General features: G+C 40.5%; 1 protein-coding gene across 1 annotated transcript; it reads right to left on the reverse strand.

Moving 5' to 3' along the window:
- Positions 1 to 5716: 5716 nt before the first annotated feature.
- Positions 5717 to 18209, reverse strand: lhx6 (LIM homeobox 6). Its single transcript, XM_034546359.1, has 9 exons — positions 18132 to 18209; positions 17184 to 17255; positions 16808 to 16990; positions 14883 to 15004; positions 7138 to 7358; positions 6717 to 6817; positions 6431 to 6526; positions 5918 to 6092; positions 5717 to 5796 (listed from the first exon to the last, which is right to left on the reverse strand). Exons 1-9 carry the CDS (start codon positions 18207 to 18209, stop codon positions 5717 to 5719), a joined length of 1128 nt encoding a protein of 375 aa, XP_034402250.1.
- Between the last annotated feature and the right edge of the window lie 1643 nt (positions 18210 to 19852).

The following is a 19852-nucleotide window of genomic DNA, read 5'->3' on the forward strand; positions in this document are numbered from 1 at the left end:
GCAAATCAATACTTCCATACATTACAAAGGCAACTAATGAAGTTCGAGGATTGAGATTGTATTATGATCTGATTAAGTTTTTTAGAAAGACGCAAGATCATTGCAACAAACATGTGCTTCCACTTACTACCACCTCGACGTGTCATAAATACGCAGCACTGCTTAAATAAAGCCAACAGATTTCAACACAATGAAACGATTACTGTTAAACCTGAAACACAAATCACATCATCAACAAACAACTCTTAAAGGCTATTTTTATCCGCTTTACCCCTCAAACTTCTCGACACATAATTTGTCATTGTTGATGAAGACCGTTACTCAAGTTTGAAGGTGGAATATAAAACATGGATGCATAGAACTGCAATAAAAAAAGAAGACTGAGAAGAAAGATACACAGGCCACATCTGCACAATCAAATCTCCACCGCGTACTGATTGAGCGTGTTCTGTTATTACAAACAAACACACACACACACACACAGCTAACCGTGTGTGTGTTCTCTTTTGGCAACAGTCTGCGGTTGCAGCGGTGCAGGAGGCGGCAAGCAGCTCCAGCAGGGGCCATGTGTTGCCATATTGTTTGTAGCACTTTCCTGTTTCTGGAATAACCGCTTCCCTTTGAAACCCCGCGCAGAAAGAGTTCCACTCAGAAAACATTCCACTGCCAAGGAAAACACCTCTGGTGACCAAACCACGGCCCCTCCCATTGTCCCCGTCCAGTGGAGGTGTTTCACAGAAGATAAAATCAGCCGAGGCCCCGGGGGAGTGGAACATATCCTCACGCTGCCTTTCCTGAAACTCTCATTTTTCATCTTAGAAACTAACCCAAAAAAGCACCATGAAACAGGATTCACATGTTAATCCTGTGAGCTGTGACAGAGGGATTAATATTCTTAAAGATCAGTATCTCGCGTTCAAAGCTGGAAACTGGAAAACCGCCGCTGTTGTCTATGATGTCATTAAGACAAAAAGAAAAGCCATGAATAGTCCCGTCACACAGAATTGAAGACAGATATATTTGAATGTTTATTTGAGCTTTCACATTCAGATACGTTTGGTTTCACTGTGGTGCCTGAACTTGGAAACCACATAATGTGCTTATAGAAGTTTATATATATATATATATATATACTTTGTCACTGTCGGTAAACCAGGTTCAGAGTTTGACGGTGTCTCTCTTTCTGTGGTAGCAGAATGCAATCATGCAAATCACTAAGGCACAATAAAGCAGATTTCTTCTATCTCTGTGTGTGTGTGTGTGTGCGTGTGTGTGTGTGTGTGTGTGTGTGTGTGTGTGTGTGTGTATATGTGTTAATTTGCTGCCATTAGGCTGGAAGGAAACACTTTTCCCTTTGAGTGTATTTTAAGGATTAAGATAAACAGACGTTAACAAGGTGTCATTATCGCTTCCACACTCTCTCTCCTCTACGTTGCAAAAAGGTCGTCCATGCAGGTTGCTATACAGTCAAGATGGCTATCAACCAGAAAATGGTTTCCCAAAACAAGTGTGTGTAGAAAAGAAGTTTCCCAAAACAAGTGTGTGTAGAAAAGAAGTTTTCCAAAACAAGTGTGTGTAGAAAACAAGTTTTCCAAAACAAGTGTGTGTAGAAAACAAGTTTCCAAAACAAGTGTGTGTAGAACCATTGTGTAGTTCCATTGATGATTGGGCTTCTGAATTTCTCTGAAATGTGCCCTACAAATGTGACAGTATCATTACTTAAGAGAACAATATTATTATTATTTTTTGTTTGGGGGGGGGGGGGGGGGGGGGTCAGTCTCACTGCAATATCCCTATCACAGAAAAGATGAGAAGACTCATTAGGTAGGTCTAGAAATTAAATGTATTGACTTGCAAAAACTGGTAAATCCCAAAAAAAGGTCCTGCTGTCCTCCGATTGCAGGAAATTAGCTAAAAAATACCAGCCACCTGTGCCCTCAAATAACCCAAGGTACCAATTACACATGACATCAATCCTGAGATAAACGCTGCTATACTCAAGAGGGCAGAATTACAGCAAATGTGAAAATGTCCCAATCCAACTCTCATCAGGGCAGGTTGTGGCGTGTGGCTAATTGAGGTCAGTCTAAACGTAACGATGTAGTTATATAGGCCGCGATAATTACCGTGTCCGCTAACAGACGCGTTACACACTGTTTGCCCGGCAGCTGTCCGCGCGTGTCCGTTGCGTTCAATTGACCTCGATCAGAACAGGTAGAAAGGAGACACGGGCCCGGAGAAAGGGAGGCGCTGGGGTGTTTTATACGTGAAGTGGCTGTTGGTGTTGACGCCTGGCAATTACACACAATCAGTCCGAGAGCTGCAGACCTGCATCCCCCGCACAATGGAGCCCCGCGCGCAGTGGAACCTGGGTTTGAGGCCCGCGTGCTGCTCAAGTGCGTGCAGCTGCGTGCGGGCGCTCCGGAGAAAGCTGCACTTCCCTCGCAATTAGCTACTCATTTCAGTTTTAACAATGCAAAACTGCTTTATTATCAGCTCCTCTGGCAGTCGTTTCGGTTTAAAAAAAAAAGAAAAAAGTGGCGTCCACTTTTTGGGGGTTATTATTTATTGGTGTCTGAAGTGGCTCTGAGAAGTTATTTTCTCGTAATTGTCAGGCTTATCTTGATTTGACACATTTACCCGAGACTTGAATGGCACTTCACTGTCGCAGCCTCACACACAAAATGACCTGTGGTGTAATTATGCAGGATACTGGTTATTGGAGTTTTTCAATTAAACGCTTTACCTTTACACTTCAATCTGTGGTTTGTATTGTTATTCTCATTTAATCATGGGTCAAACGTTTTAAAAATGATAATATACTATAATAATATATATAAATATAAATATATATACATATATATATATATATGTATATATATTTAGATTTATATACAAAGTATGGTGTATATATATATATAAACAAATATGTGTGTTTATAGTAATGGAAAGAAAGTGTATATATGTATATCCACTTTGTTTCCATTACTATTAACACACATATTTGTTTCCATTATTATTAACACACATCACGGTCATTTAAATTGTAATCTTTCCAACAGATGACTCTGAAGATGAGTGGATTGTGCGGACCTGTCGGAAAGCTTGGGTTGAGGTTGTTGACTTTGATCGTGAAAAGTCTTTCGCAACTGGACCGGAAGAGAACATCAATATCAACGGAGGCTTTTATGAATAGCTTATTAAAACTACTTTGGTTTTGTTTTACATATATCTTTGTTTAAGATAATGAATAAAAAAACAAAAGGCTATAGGTGTATGCTGTGTTCTTTTATGTTGTGATTATTATTTTTTCAAAAATCCTCCTTGTATTAATTTTATTTAGACTAATTTAAATGAGTAAATGACTTAATAAACTGATCATTTTAAATGTATGTTGTTTTAAGTTAAGTTATTGGTTGTGCAAACATACTATATTGAGATTAATTCCATCTGATGTCCTCACTAAGAAGCATTTATGACTGAAAATCACTTTCCAGATCTTTTTATTATATCTATTACATCAACTCCTGACAAAGGGTGTCCCTGCATGCAAAGATATAAATAATATACAAAAATATTATAATGCAGATATGTTAGTCTATGTGTCAGTATATAAGATTATATAAATTTAGGCTTCATGCCGCAGGTCATCAAAAAAAAGTTCAACATTCAATGTACTAATGTAATGTTTGAGATTAGCAGCATGTGACCACTGTCTCCCAAGAATATTACAAAGTATAATTATTGGCAATGAGCAGGCACTGTCTGCAGAGGATATAAATATAATAAATAAGACGTTAAGTATTTTAAAAGCAGCAGTTATTTTTACAAACGGACTCTTTCCCATGATGAACCCTTTCTGCTTCATGGTAAATACACAATCACAAAAAAAACAATGCAACTCACAATCCCTCTTTCACGCACACACACACACACACACTATAGGATAAACATATCTGTCCTCAAAAATATAGGAGGAAACACACACACCCACAAACAAAAAACTAATCATGCATAATTACAGAACACATGGAAAATACAATAACTTCTTATTTATTTATTTATTTAATTTGTATGTTTGTCATTTAAAAAAATTCTATCGAGTTGAGCCTAATTTATTCTTGGTGCCAAATTTCCTTTGCTTGGTGCCACACGTGTTAAAAATAAAAGAATAAAAGTGTTTTTGCTTCATTTATTTATCTTCACAAATGATTCAAAACCACAAAAATATCACATTCTATTTTATTGCATTTTAGTACACAAAACATTTATGATGCACAGTCTATCAAATAAACTTTTTTGTTGAATTTCATTTCATGTTTTTTAACAAAACAAAACAATTTCAGAGGGAAAAAAGTGCTTTACAGGGATTTACCATCTCAATAAATACAAAGACATTGAGGTCTTGTTGGATCCTGTTCTTCACACAATGGCCATGGCACTAAAATACAGATGCACACTCTCTACCCCTGCCAATACTCACTCACTCACACACACACACACATACACACACGCACACACACACACACACATACATACATACATATACACACACACATACACACACACACACACACACACACACACAAGTCTTACTATGTACAACCCCAGTCTGTTTCATATTGTCCATATTGTACCATGACACCAACACTCCATTTCCCTCTTTGTGCGAGAGACACACACACAAGGTGAACAAGCAACATTAGAAATGATAAATTAGTGACAATACAATTGTTTGGAAATATGAAAATATGTAACTAACAGATTTTGTAGTTTGACTAGTATGCTCATCTCAGACTTCCTTTTGTTCCTCTTTCATGTAACACGAATGCCTAAAATCTATTTTCTTCTTACAGCCATAATTTATTAACACACAATTCCAGACATTGTGCATTGGAGTTTTCCTTCTTAATTAACAGTCAATATGCTGATTCTTTACCAATGGCAGATTTAAAATTCTCGTAATTTGTCCAACACAGTATAATTCAAAAAACACTTTGTTTTGAGACAAATTACAGGCTGAATTTTTAATAAGCTGATTCAGTGCTGTAAAGTAGTAACAATTGAAACGATAAGGCACACAATGTTTCATCCTTTAACAAAAATCTAGTTCTACACCACATTTCAGTGAAAATTGACCAAACATGTAACGAGGAAGTTTTTGTTTTTTGAGATGCCACACAGTCACTTTGTCAATCCTAAAGAAACTTATTTCATGTACATATATGTTTCCTTCATGGTTGCTGAGAGAAAAGAGTGAGGGGTCTTACCTCTAATGTGGTCTACTGCGTGTGATGGGCTCCTGGGCCCACATGACAGTCCCCCTTTAAGTTTTCCCCTCTTTGTTTATCTTCAGTATTCTGACATCACTCAACTCCTGCTTCCTTGATCAGTTTCATCGCTTTGAAACTTCCTCTATCAAGTTGAGGATGGATTGGTGGAGTGAAGGATGCTGTACATATGAAGCAAAATGCGTCCTTTGCGTGGTGTAAAATACAGTCAGTCATCAGTGGCTGCAGGTGGTATATTCCTGTCCTCAGGAAAAGAAATAACATAATGACGGATGTATCTTAGTTTTTCCTCGTTCTGTAAGTTGTGTCTTTTCTCCAATCTGACTCCTGCATGACCTCTGGGTCAGGTTCACAGACTTCAGTGATGGAGATCAAGGGTGAGGATCCGGAGGTTTGGGGGTCATTAGGGCCGTAGTGGTGGAGTGCTAGCGGCTGAGGGGGAGCTGGGGCAGTGACATGGCCTGGTGAGGGAGACTCTGAGAGGTCAGCATGGAGAAGGGATGACCTGGAAAGCACACAAAAAAAGAAGAAAAAATATAGTGAAATAAAGAATATACTGCTACCTACAAGTACTAACAAAAGCTAGAAGGTTTATTTGACTACATACTGCACGAAATACAACTCACTGTCGATATACCCGTGAAGGGCCACCATGCGCGCCCGCTCAGGACTTCCAAAGGGGGAGTAATGCAGCTCATCGGGCAGGGACGAGGGTATCCTGGACTGGAGGTGACCTGGGGGAGCCCCACCGTGCTGGGGCGTGTGCTTTTTGTGTCTTGCTCTGCAGTTTTGAAACCACACCTATGAAGACGCAATGTAACCAGACATCATGTAGCTATATTCTTAAAAACAAATATGTTGATTTATTACAAAAAGTAACATTTTAAGAATTATAAATGACAGACAAAACATTGAGAATATATATTTCTTTACGAATGTGTGTGTACGTGAACATTTCACTGTCATCTATTAGCAGTAAATATCATCTTACCTTTCCTTATTTTATTCATTGTATGGGATCCAGTTCTAAGTGTATGTATGTTGCTGAATTATGCTATTTCAATACACACAGCAACAACCCTGCCATAACATAAGTAAATGAATTAGTAACAGAAGAAAGTGGATATCTCTGTACCGACCTGTATAACTCTCCTGCTGAGGCCTGTCATGTCGGCTAGTTTCTGTAGCGTCTGGGCATCTGGATTGTTATCTTGGGCAAACTGAGCTTGCATGATCTGCATATGGAGGCAAAACATTAGCATGAAATCAAACGCTGCTGACATTTGATGATTACAGAGATCCTTACACATTGGATTTAGGGTTAATGTGTATTTTTAGACTGCTGCACATTTACAAAATAAGCTTCAAATCGTATTAAAAACCTACAGATTTTTGGTTGAGATTGATGCGATGTGTGTGTCTGACCTGTAGCTGTTCTGCAGTGAAGGATGTCCGTGCCCTTTTGGACGGTTTGGGCTGACTGTCTTGTTCTGTTGGAACTGCTCCTTCTAATGTGATACCATTGCCTGAAAAAAACACAACGGCCGACATGTGAGACGACAGACAAATGTGTGCAATAAGAACTTGAAATTACCAAGATAGTCCCAGGAGATGTATTTGAACCACATAAAAGGACCTCTCGAGCTCTTGTAACATGAGCACTGAGACATTGTAGAGAAGCATGCCAGACATATTAAATGATCAATGATTTGAGAAATGAGAAATGGTACATATTTCAATATTTATGCAGTCTTTATTTGGCTTACAAATTCAGATAACCTCTGTTTGGGAGGACTCTTGAGTAAACATCTGGACCGCGAACCCATTGGCCAGAGCCGCTACTCACCGCTCTCAGCTGCTCGTTTGAGGTTCTCCACCATGGTGTCGTAGTGGATCCTACACAGGACCTTCTCCTCCACCAAGCCAAACTCCTCTCCCGTGGACAACTGCCTCTTACACGAGTAGCACGCAAAACAAGCCAAGTGGAACGCGTTCCCCCGTGCACGGCGCACCCAGTCGCTGGCGTAGATCTGCCGCCCACAGCGGGCACACTTAGTACCGAACCTACTGTGAGGGAGAGAAAAAGAGAACAGAGGCAGAGGAGGAGAAACAGAATGAGGAATTAGTGCTTCATTGATTGGTTAAAAGCTAAATCTTCGGTAGAGAAACATCGCTGCGGTAAATCTAATCTTAAGGCCATTCCAAGGTCGTACATCATTTTAAACATAATGAAATAAACGTGCAAAGATGTCCTTTTCTTTTTGATTATTTTGTGAGAGCTGAAGTTGCAAATATGTGTTGTTATAGTTTTGGCAGCGCTCAAGGGGTTTAAGGAAGAAACTTTGGAGGAGGATGTAGCCTTCAGAAAAGACTCCTTAATGTGGCTGCAAGTTGAGCCTTGAATGCAAACAAACCAACACCTGCAATTTCCTGTATGATGCATGAAGGCCCTGACATGTACACATGCGCACACACACACCGGGGAACAGAGCAACACACATGTAAACCACGGAGGTTTTACACACAGTGCAAGAGGAACAGAGACTTGGATGACATCACTCTAGATCGCCCCGCTGTAACTGATAGCAACAGTGAGGTCAGACGGCATATAAACCTAAACCACCTGACTTACTGTTCTGAATGGCTGGTGGATGAAAGATAGATGGACAGAAAGTTATGGAAAGAGAGAGGTTATGTTCAGGGAACGGGTTAGTCGGCAAATGCTTTAAAAACAATTCCTAAGTTAGCTCCAAACAAGATATGAATGTCTAAAATAAGTATTTGAATATGTATAAATGTTGACAGAATGAGTGTAATAAAAGGGTCAAGCCAAAATAAAGATGTAGATTTATATACCCCAACATTCATAATCTTTCCAGAGGTAGGTGTGCATTAATCCCTCTCACATTTCTTTTGGCCTGGTCTGTGGCCTCATTCCCATCTCCCACTGAATATATAAATCATTTTAATTGGGTCACAAAGATATAGTAGTTGTTGTTGTTGTTGTTGTTGGTGTTTTTAAAGGCTAAATAGTTCCCTAAAACCACTGGGCACTGTATTTGTTTTGCATTTCCCAAAGAATAGTGAACAATGCATTTGTTGTGGACTATTTTCAGCTGCGAATTAATACACATTTGCTGTTTTAGCGAATATCCACAGCAGCAGGACTGTGTAGAACTGACTCTAAATAAACTGCAGGGCTCATGTTCATCGTGTCATGTGATCCATTAATGTGTTTATACTAGTTTTAGTACAACAATGTAGGTCTGTGGCAGAGAGGAATAAGATGCGTCAGGCTTTGGCTACGCAGTTACTTTGGGTCTTTGAATGGTATTTGTTGAAAATTCCAACAATATATCACTTTAACTGATATTTGGGTTCACTGAGCAGCTGGCACTGAGGAGTATCCAAAAAAACTCCACTTTAATACCACTGAAATATTATATACATTTCCTGTTTTACACCACAACCAAAAGACATTAACCCCCTCATTTAAGAACACATTGTTGGGTTTAATGGGTATAAACCGCTTTACATTTGAGATGTTAGGGTTAGGTTAAGAGCCATTGTTCGGGTCAGCAGCTGCCAATTCTGGTGAAGGAGGCAGGATTTGTAAGCAGCCTGCGAGGAAGCGCCGCCGCAGGGGTAAAACTGGGGGCAAGAAGCACAGCGGCAAACTGGTTTCTGCTCAAATTAGGAACATTTCCATATTGATGGGATTGTTTTGTAAACCAGGCACTTGCGCAGATATTCAGAGCTGATGGCTGACTCGTCATGTTTCTATACGCTGCCTGATGTCAGCCGAGCAGAACGTAAAGAGCACAGCATCCAAAACGCCAGCCAAATTCAAAGAGCTGTCAATAGTTGAAAGGTATGGCGGAGGCAAGAACTGCTGAGGGCATGATGAAAAGAATAGACATGGAGAGAGGAACTAAGTGGCTGAGGGAAATAGCAAAGTAGACAGCGTCGATGGCAGAGAGAGAGAGCAGGGGGGTTGCCAAGTGAGTGGGTTTGGCAGTGTATCAGTGCACTCAAGTCCACTCTATCTGGGATGAAAGCATACTATAGCCCTGACATCCCACAAACTCGTACCCCTCCTCGTGTATATGAGCTTGGTGGCCAGAAGTTAAATTTTTCTGCTTGTATAATGTTGGAGAATATTTATAGGTAATCATAAAATGCCTACCATTTGAGGATCCCCCTCTTATCGGTCTCATTCTGCATCTGTTTGCCTGCCTAGTTTATATTCTCACTGTCAGTGAACGCAACAATGTCCAAAAATATTACAACAAAAACCAGCACCGGGGCTGGCGTTCCTCATAACAAACAAATTCAGTTCCGCACTAGAGCCGTGAGACCACGAGTCTTTGAGGCGACCTTGAAATAAAATTAGCTGGCAAAGCACTTAAAGAGCGCTTAAGTTGTCACAGATATGTGCAACTTAACCAACAAACCTCTTACAGACCAATAAAGCCATTCCGGAGACAAATCAACTCCATGGCTTACTGTACTGTGTGTGTGTGTGTGTGTGTGTGTGTGTGTGTGTGTGTGTGTGTGTGTGTGTGTGTATCATTTCAGATTGTTATGGAGAATTCCAGGCTGTTTCGACAGTAAAAGAGGAAAACATTGTGGAACATTGCGGTTTATACGGCATGACAGCTTGTCAGTTTCATGCTCCGAGACGGAACCCAGAAAAGCTGCAAATCATCCCATGTTTTAACCTCCTCCTCCTCCTCCTCCTCCATCTTCATCTCCTCGGACCCCCCTCCCTCCCTCTTTTTTTTTGTATCTCGTTTTGTCTTTGTACCAAAAAAACCTGGTGTTTATTTTGGAGCGATGTCAATCCTCATTGCCCCCCTGCATTACTCACAAAAGGGAAAATCCTACACCGCATAACTCCCGTTACCCTCAGACCTCTCCTATTTGCTTCCCTTCTTTCGTCTAATCTTTACTTCTTTTTCCCCCCAGTAATTCACCTGCTGCTGAAAGAGTGGCTTGAGGAGGTACACGTTTTGGGGATTATTTCTGATATGCTATGAGAAGACTATAATCTCTATTAGATTTGTCCTCAGAGAGTTATTGCGGTTTTATGACGTGATGTTTCTGTTGGGCCTTTAGGGAATCTAAGATGGAGAAGTGATGTAAAAACTACAGAAAACATCTTTCAACAGATTTAAAATAGTATCAAGCTCATTAACCATAATAACCCTGCACAAGAGAAACCTTGACATTTCCGTGGTCTGTCCTTTAAGAAAGTAACTGTGGACAAAGGCAGTTTTCTTTGTAATCTGCTTTACAAAATAAATATTATATTTCATTGCTTTGACTGTCTTTATTTAAGTGTGAAGCATTGTTTCACAGATGTCTTAATATAATTTGAATTAATTCAGTTTTTAATAAAACTCAAATCACCCGCTATCGGTTACTCGTCTTTGTTGCTATGGAGACATGATCAGCTAATCAGAGTGGGTTGATGAATAATTATTATTACAACATGCACACACACACAGACACACACACATAAAGAGACACGTACACATGCATACATGCAAACATCTCGCCCACAAAGTTCCCTACATGCACTCTGGTTACACTGTCAGTATCCCAGGGTGCCCCTGATTAGTGCAGCAATGCAACTTCCTGTGTGGCCTGCAGCTCACGGACGAGGATGATGTTTCTACGGAGGGAGGCGAGGGGGGTCAGGGGAGGAGCCTGATAAAGAAATGGTTTGCGTGTGTGTGTGCGTGTGTGTGTGTGTGTGTGTGTGTGTGTGTGTGTGTGTGTGTGTGTGTGTGTGTGTGTGTGTGTGTGTGTGTGTGTGTGTGTGAGTGTGAGCAAGCCCTGAGGCCTGACATGAGTTTGAGAGGCACAGCATGGGCTCTGTCCTGCGCCCCCTATCCCGACATACACACACCACCTTCCTCCCCCCTCCCCATACACACACACACACACATGCACGTATATGGAGGGAAACCCACTCTGATTTCCTGCTATTACGCCCCATTAAAGCAGCTGTCAGTCCAAAGCCAGATGAGAGGCTGATGAGGAAATATCTCCAGAGGTTTGAACTCAGCCCAGAGGATCTGGACTTGCTGTGGTGTTTAGGTAAGTATAAATCTGGCCTAAACCCAGATTACAGTTTATATTTACAGTGGTAACCATTGTAGGCTACAGGCCCCAGTCCTGCAGCAGAGCTTCACTGTTGCTGCAAGATTTCATTTCTTGTTTTCCAGTGTGACCAAGGAAATGTAGTCTAAACCTACAAATATTATGATGTAAATGAGGATGGTTCTCAAGAGATTGTAACCAGATTGAGGAGAAGATTTGCAAAATGTGTAACAGTTTGACCGTTGGTATATTTAGACGATTAAATCAAATGTATTATGACGTTGCTTGACATTCTTATCTGTACAGTCTCTCATCACGTAGTTATACCACTGATAGGAATGAAACTGTATTGAATGCTGTGTTTTTCATTTTACGAACGGGTTTATGATCCAAACTTTCAAAAACAGTGTTTGGAAATGTTGATGTTTGAAACGTCTACAGTAAGCTATGCATAAAAATCTGTGTTTTACACTATTTATCAAAATAAACAAATAAATGGCTATACTGCCTTACAAATGCAAAGAGCAGTAACTACACAGCCTGGGAAGTTAAAATGTCAAAAAGGACTGGAAGTTCCAAGGCGACTTTGTCCAGCTAAAAACCTTAATTTACACCCACAGTGTCCACAAACAAATTACGTTCTTAGTTTTCTTGTCTATTTGAACAGAATAATCTTAACAATGTGATTTAAATGTAGTCCAATTGAACCAAATGGATTTCACTGGAGTTGTAGGCTCAGATTGCAGTCGCTGCTCCTCGGCTAAGCAAACGATTCAGACCTCTATCTTTTATTTCTCTGCATTGGGATTCTCCATTGTGAGTATACAGGCCAAAGCAAAACATCTCAAAGAGTGTTTAAAAAAACAACCTGCACTTCCAGGCTCAAAAACTGCTTACCTAAGAGCCATGCATCTTTGAATTGAACTCCACAACACCATCACACCCCCACACCACAGGACTAAGGCTGGGAGAGTTTTGAATAAGGAAATGTGCAATAACGGCACGCATGCAATTATATCTTTACAAAGTGTAGCAGCTGGATATGCCACCTATTGTTGTATTGATAGGTCACTTCTACTGATGTTGAGAAGCCACTTCTACTACTTATTAAAACCTATCTTTGTAAAACTATGGCAGGGGCACGTGTGATTGTGCTTAAGAGCTAGACAGCACACGCAGTTGTCCAATGTGTGCAATGACAATGAAGACATTGTGTTTGCTTCTATTTTAATTATTATCAGGATGCAAAACGGACCCATGATTGGAGTGCTAGTGGGAAGCTCGACATAGACAGCTTTACAGCTCATGTACTGCTGCACAGGTTGACATAAAACTGCTGCATGAATGTATGTAATCTATAGTGTGCCTTTACATGTAATATACAGTGATGTAATGGCCAAACTTCTAATCCTCATCCTGTTGGGTCGACAACTAGTATGGCATGCTTTTTAATCACCATAACTGTATTTCATATAATTACAGTGTAGGACACCTGCACCTCTCATTACTATGTTCTAATGCTCTGGCATTATTTAAATCCTCTCTGCGTGTTTAAAACTGGCCCAGAGTCCAGTGAGCAGCGTCGAGGACGAGTGGGCTTAATTGTAAAGGAGCATTTAAATGGGGACGGGTCAGGTAAAATATTATTAGGTTGTGGCAGAGCAAACACAAAAATCTCCATTTTGTGAAAGAAATTAGCAAAATGATTGGCAGCTACTGGACATATATAAATAAACAGAGATCTCGGTGTGTATTTTGTGTGTGTGTGTGTCAGCGTGTAAGTGTGTGTCAGCGTGTGCATCTTTTTCAGAGTTTTAAATGGAGGCAATGTGTACAGTGCATTCTTGCTACTATGTAAATGTTTCATAATACGGTTTTATACAGGAGAGTGTCAATGTGTTTACATATCTGTTTTATCTGTGTGTGTGTGTGTGTGTGTGTGTGTGTGTGTGTGTGTGTGTGTGTGTGTGTGTGTGTTTAGTTTGGATAGAAGTTACATTCAGGACAGAAACATGCTGACCAGGCACTCGGGGCGGTCTAATTGCTGGTCTGGAGGCCTGAGGGTCTGGGCTGGAGGACAACTAATTGCTGGTGATTATAAACCTCAGAGCGGTGGCTCGGTGTCAGGTTTCAATCAGACAAACACCAAAACTCACACACAGCTCCAAGCAGTCACACATGTGCACACACAAACTGATGTGCACAGTGCATGTGTCTCCACATATCAGCCAGCTTCAGGCTACAGCACAGAATATTGCAATATGCTGTTGCTAGTGTGAACCCCATTTCACCTCAGATACCACAGACACACCTACCCCCCCCCCCCCCCCCCCCCCCCCACACACACACACACACACACACACTACACACACATATACACACAGGCACACATATAGAATCCACACACGCTTGGTCAAAGAAGTGAATTAAACAAACACAAATATGTATTGAATGAATGCAACTGATGGTAAATTCATCCTTGAATTACAATAAATCAACATATCTCTCTCTCTCTCTGTCTCTCTGTCTCTCTCTCTCTCTCTCTCTCTCTCTCTCCTCACAATGAGCATACTGAATTGTACCCCAAGTGTGTGCTTGCGTGTGTTTGTATGTTTTAGTATCTCTATTTCTTTATTTACTGTACTTCCATTCCATCTAGCATGAAAATAAAAAGACACAATCTATACAACAGAGAATGATATGAGTATTATTTACTTGAGTCTAAAGACAGAATTCATTATTTGTATTTGTATTATTACTATGGTTGTGGTTTTATTTAAAGTTTGCTTTGTTTGGCTCATGTGAAAATTAATTAAACATATGTGATATGTTTTATTATCATAAGGCCAAATTTTTACATGTTCACATTGTATGGATGATGAGGCGCCCTATTGATGTACAGTATAAATAAATTCGAATATAATTTAGGCTTTCTGATTTATGAGTTTCTGTTGCACTAAGCGTTTTGTTTGTCTTACAGGGCTGACTGAACCCAGATAGCTGCGCGGTCAAACGGGCATTTCCGGTGATTTCCGTTTGTTTCTCCAAGTGATAAAACCACCACCGCGCGCATCGTGGCACGTGGTGCATTAACGACGTGTTGATAAGTCAAAGACTGCGATCGATAAAACGTCCTTAGGCCTGCGACGTTTAGGCGACGTTTTTAAGATAAAGCACATATTTTCCCAAAGGTTTATTCTGCGAGGCTCGGCATGCATTTTTCTTTTTGTAGCGATTGGACATGTTATGCTTTGGATAGCCATAATAAATTGCGGATCGTTCAACTCGACTATTATTTTGGTACAGACTTTGAGACGTTTTTTAAAAAGGTCTTTCAAGCGCACACAAGGCAACCCGCATCCATCTCAAAGGAAGAGAGAGAGAGAGAGAGAGAGCGAGAGAGAGAGAGAGAGAGAGTGAGAGAGAGCTGTGTTGGCAGAGGAGACGTGGTATTTTGAAAACACGGCCATAAACTTACCCTACCTGAAATAATCCATTTTACAGAAGATCTCTTTGTTTTTGATGTAGCAGCTGCTGTGCTGACGTAGCGACGTCCTGCAGACAGAACACTCCAGACAGCGCACGTGCCAGATCAGGTTGTTCACCTGTAAAAGAGACAGCATCCACGTCAAACCGATGAGAGATCGCTGCATTAATGCCTCCCAGTGTGTCTATGGTGCTGAGTACATGACAGCATGTATTTCTATCAACATTAATTCAATAGGCCTATTTGCCCAATCAAGCAATTGACATAGCCTCTCAATATGTCAATATATTACATTAAATATCACCAAATTATTTGTATGAAAGTTGCATATCTTACAGTTATGCTCAGTAATGAGTTTATAGTGGCATTATATCCTTTATCATTTGACTACTCAATTTTAGTGAGTTTTAGTGAGTCAGTGGTGACCTTGGGGGTTTGCTTAGAAATTTAAATAATTATCCTGTAAAATGACTGTAGTTCGTTTTAAGTAATATTTTCTGCTGAAATGCATGCATTCCTATTATTGAGAAATATCAAACCCAGAGCATCCTGCTTAGGCTTTAGCTAACATGTTCTGGCTCTGTACTATTTTTTAAAATGTATAAAAATGAAAAAAGTAAATGAATATTAATTGTCAAGTGCTGAAAATAAGTGACTTAATTGTAATGGAGATTGAACACTTATTTAAATAATTTTGAAAGTTTGCAGATAACAAAGCCATTTCCCAAAATAAAAATATTATTTTTCGAAGTTAGACCAATTAATTTGTCGAGAGAAATGAAGGCTGCCTTGTAGCCCACAATAAAGTATTTCTCATCTAAATGAGATCATGTTAATTTTAGAATATTTGTATTATTATTATTATTATGGTGATTGTATCTAGCAGGGCATAATTTATCATAACCATTTTAAAAGGATTTAAATAAATCCAAAACGACTTATTAGCTGACAAACATGTATTTACAGCATCGGCCATGTGAAATATGCAACTGGGCACAAAAAAATATAAGCACCAGATTTTACACAAAAACAGAAGGGAACATTAAAAAAAAATTTAAAAACACAATATGACTAACAATAATATAGACAAAATAAAATGCTGCATAAAATAGTTTTTAATGTATAATGTTAGTTCATACATTAGCAATTAGGCTATATGTATTTATTTACAGTTACATTAGTTTTTTTTAAAGGAAAAACGTGTATTTTTGAATAACGTTTGAAACTAGTATTGGAGATGATATCCTAATAGAACGAGACTTCGACACAAAAACAAAAGTCAATTCACACTTCCTGACAAACACACCGCGAGGGAGGTCTGTTTTGGTTATAAGCAAGCGGGCGCACGCGACAAGTCAGGGCGTATTGACAATGAAGCTGTAAAAGAGAAACAAATCCAAACATCCTTGTTGTATCTGCGCTTCATCTGGATGAGGAACACATTAAGGTGCAGATAACAGGGCCTTCATTTAGAGACAGGTTTTTATCAAGCCAAAGGGTTTATGTATTTTGGACGGGGTTTTTTTTACAACTAAGAAATAAATATACATACATGTATAACTAGGTAATTATTGGTCGATATGTATAGTTATGGGTGATATTTACGTCTTATTATTGTTAATTATTTGTGCCTGGGTTGTATTAATGAGTGCAACTTCTAAAATAAGGACCCCTAAAGTTGTCCAGGCCTTGTGTTCATTCCAGGGCAGCTGCAGCGTAACACAGCAGGCCTGTCCAAACCAAAACAGGGCCCGAGTCAACATGGCACCCTTCTTCAGTCATTTGCTGTTAACGTGAATGCCAGCAAAGAAAAAGAGAAGGCGAAACAAATAAACAAGACACCCCAGAAGAAAGTAGTCCCCGCTGCGACCAGGCGGGCACGTTTCAGCCTGTCTACCGGTTTATATAGTCGGCTTCTCACCTTCAGCAAGTATCTGTCCGCGATCTCCTGACCGCAGCTGGTGCACACGTTCTTGCCGATGGACGGCACCGAGCTGATGGTCGAGGTCGGCGAGCACGCGGAGGGGGTGGACGGAGTGCTGGGGGACGAGCGAGTGTCCTCCCGCTCCATGTTGGACCGCTGGGATTCTCCGTCCGATTGAGACTGCATAGAGGGCATCGGCACAGCTCAGTAACACACAGAAGAATCCCCACAGTGGCAGTTTCCACGACGTGTATGCTCGATATCAATGCGCGCGTGTAACTCACACACGTCAAAACAGCCCGTGCAGTTGCAATAGTCTCGTCGAATGATTCAAGACATGAAAAGCAGGACACGTTTGCAATGAAGCTCTCACCATGGGCGCGTGTTTAGAGTCCACGGTGCAGCGCGAGGCTCCCGGTGCACTCTGATGCTCGGTGGAGATCACCTATAAGACAACGTTCAGTAAACGGCACGTCTTCATCACTTTTCCCCAGCGTCTCATCCCCTCATCACATGTGCACACTGCTCTCCAAGGCTACTCCTATATATATATAAAGTGGTTAAACCCGATAAAAGGCCCCCCGCAACAAAAGGCACATTTTAATGAAGCTATTTCAATTTGGATTGATTTTTCCCTGCCCTTAACCCGCGCATCTCGGAATAATAGTATTCTCTTCGCAATCCAGGACACGAGAGTGGAGGAGGGAGGGAGGGAGGGAGGGGGGGGGGGGGACTACCTGTAATTACAAATAGCTTGAACCGCTGTATGGATAAGAGGGACCCGGAGTGTCAATTTCAACTGTCAATCAGAGAAAGGCAACGGGTCACCCAAAGAATTGCAAATTTGATTTTTAATGGCTGTAATTAAAATCTAATTCTTCTCGGGCGAACTGGCAGCGCTCGAGAGGCTCGCGGACCGCAAATCACGCTATTCATAACAGAGAAGCGCGTGCCTCTTCACAGCGGCTGGCGCGTGCAGCTGATCTCAGTACACAAGCCGTGATTCTTGTGACATCACAGAGAGACAAAACAAAAATGCACAGAGGCTGCAAATAAACGGCACTTTTTCGTTGGTATAGATCCATGCGCTAAAGGGAGAAGATAACGCGTTTGGTTAAATCCAAATCATTTCACACGAAATGCACACAATGCTACGTATTGCATCGTTTTTACTACCAATATCTTGCTGTACGTCATCACATGTTCTACTAATTCCGTCAAAACTAAACAGTGAAGGCCCACACCAGAAGTGTGGGTTCGTCTCCAATTTGGACCGTTTACGCACAAAGTGGAAGCTCAGCCGTTTCCAAAGTGTTAGTACCTTCTTCGTGGGAATTCCTTCGGACAGAATATTATTTCCCTCTGAGAGAGGGGACAACACTTCATTTTTCCAGTACATGAACCCCTGGAGTCTCACAGCGTTCAGTGTCTCCAAACTCGGCGCGTAGAATCAGAAGACTCGGCGATGGGCGTCACAACTTGTACCATCCGTACCACGCATGGACTCGGGTGCAACTGGCGCACAGCTTCGTTTTTAACGCAAAATAATCTCTATCTCTCTCTCTCTTTCTCTCTCTCTCTCTCTCACTCTCTGTCTTCTAAAAACGCTGCTGTGCGCGACGATCTGACTGCTACTGAAACAAACTACAGGAATTATGAAGCTGTAAGCAGAGGCGAGTAGTTGCTTGCTGCTCCTCGAGAGCCTTATTTAGAACAGAACGAGTTCTTCCTTTCCTCGTTTCCCCCTCTTGGGAAGGAGTCTGACTACAGGAAGTGAATCAAATTGAGGGGCTGGCAGCTTTTACTCCAAGGCTTCATAGGTGCAGAGTCGACGGGTGCTCAGAGAACCAGAGTGTCTCTGCAGAGGTGCAGTGAAAGTTTGTGCGGTTCGCTGGCCGCCTTATAGTTAAAGAAGGGGGAGGGTGAAGAAAGACTTTCATATGCGTGACAAGGGTGGACACACTTTGGAACAGTTATGACACAAACGTACTCAAACTGCTGCTGTTTGATATCTCAGGCATATATAGCTGCTGCCAGACCAAAAAAAAAAAAAAAAAAGAAGTAAATTATAGCTATTTATATAATTGCCATTTATTTTCTACTAGAAATATACAACTAAAACTATAACGCAATGATTGCGTATGTACTCGGGTATATAAATAGACATTTGTACACACAGTGTTTCCAGACATATGTTGGGTTACACACATTCAAGCTCAGTCTATATGAGCCTCAATGATGCTTCAAAATACACAACGAAATAAGCATAATGAAATTCAATAGAATATAACATCGTGTAATCAGTTATCTCCTCACTCTCGCCTATCTAATGCCCATTATCTTCACGATTGTTTACATGCAATTAAAAACGGCTTTCGTTATATGAATTCAAAAATATTTAAATCCCGCATGTTGTGTAAATATAAATGTAAATGTAGGTTAACAATAATTTGAAGGGCAGAACAACTAAAGAATAACCACATATTTAAAGTGTAAAGAGAATTTACGTATTAAAAAAAAAGGCTTGTAGACCGGTCTGTATTTTGTGTTTGTAATTGTTTTAGGCTAAATAGACCAAACAAACAGAACAATTGTGAATGTTATATATGTTTTAATCATGTAAAGAGTAGAGGATCTGATGCAGATGAAACACAAAGGCAACGAGTACTTTAACGAAAGGGACGCCTGTGATTCCACCGGTTCAGCACATCGACAGGATTTCCCAAAGATCCAGAAAGTATCTGAAATCTATAGGGCAGAAACGATCTCATCAAAATAAACCAGACCGAAAATAAATTAAGAAGCTTGAAATTATTTTGAAATATTTAACCAATTGAAAATATATTTTAACGAACAGGCCTTTCATTTAAATAAATACACACATTTAAAATAAAACACTAATTTGATCTGATGGCCATTAGAAATGGTCTTCAGTCGGATGATTTTACGATAAGAAAGACATTTAAAAAACAATGCTGACTGGTGTCAAGAGGTAGGATTTGATTGGTTCGGTGCGCAAAATAATGCTCCTTCATCTCATCT

This window comes from Cyclopterus lumpus, chromosome 12, assembly GCF_009769545.1.
Source record: "Cyclopterus lumpus isolate fCycLum1 chromosome 12, fCycLum1.pri, whole genome shotgun sequence".
Taxonomy (NCBI): domain Eukaryota; kingdom Metazoa; phylum Chordata; class Actinopteri; order Perciformes; family Cyclopteridae; genus Cyclopterus; species Cyclopterus lumpus.

Bases quoted from the DNA above. Each gene is read 5' to 3' on its own strand.
- lhx6 (XM_034546359.1), bottom strand. From the start codon at position 18,209: ATGTACTGGAAAAATGAAGTGTTGTCCCCTCTCTCAGAGGGAAATAAT. The intron at 6,093-6,430 runs GTCGGTACAGAG...GCGTCTTCATAG, and splicing joins TCAGCAGGAGAGTTATACAG to GTGTGGTTTCAAAACTGCAG. The intron at 5,797-5,917 runs GTGAGTTGTATT...TGTGCTTTCCAG, and splicing joins CCTTCACGGGTATATCGACA to GTCATCCCTTCTCCATGCTG.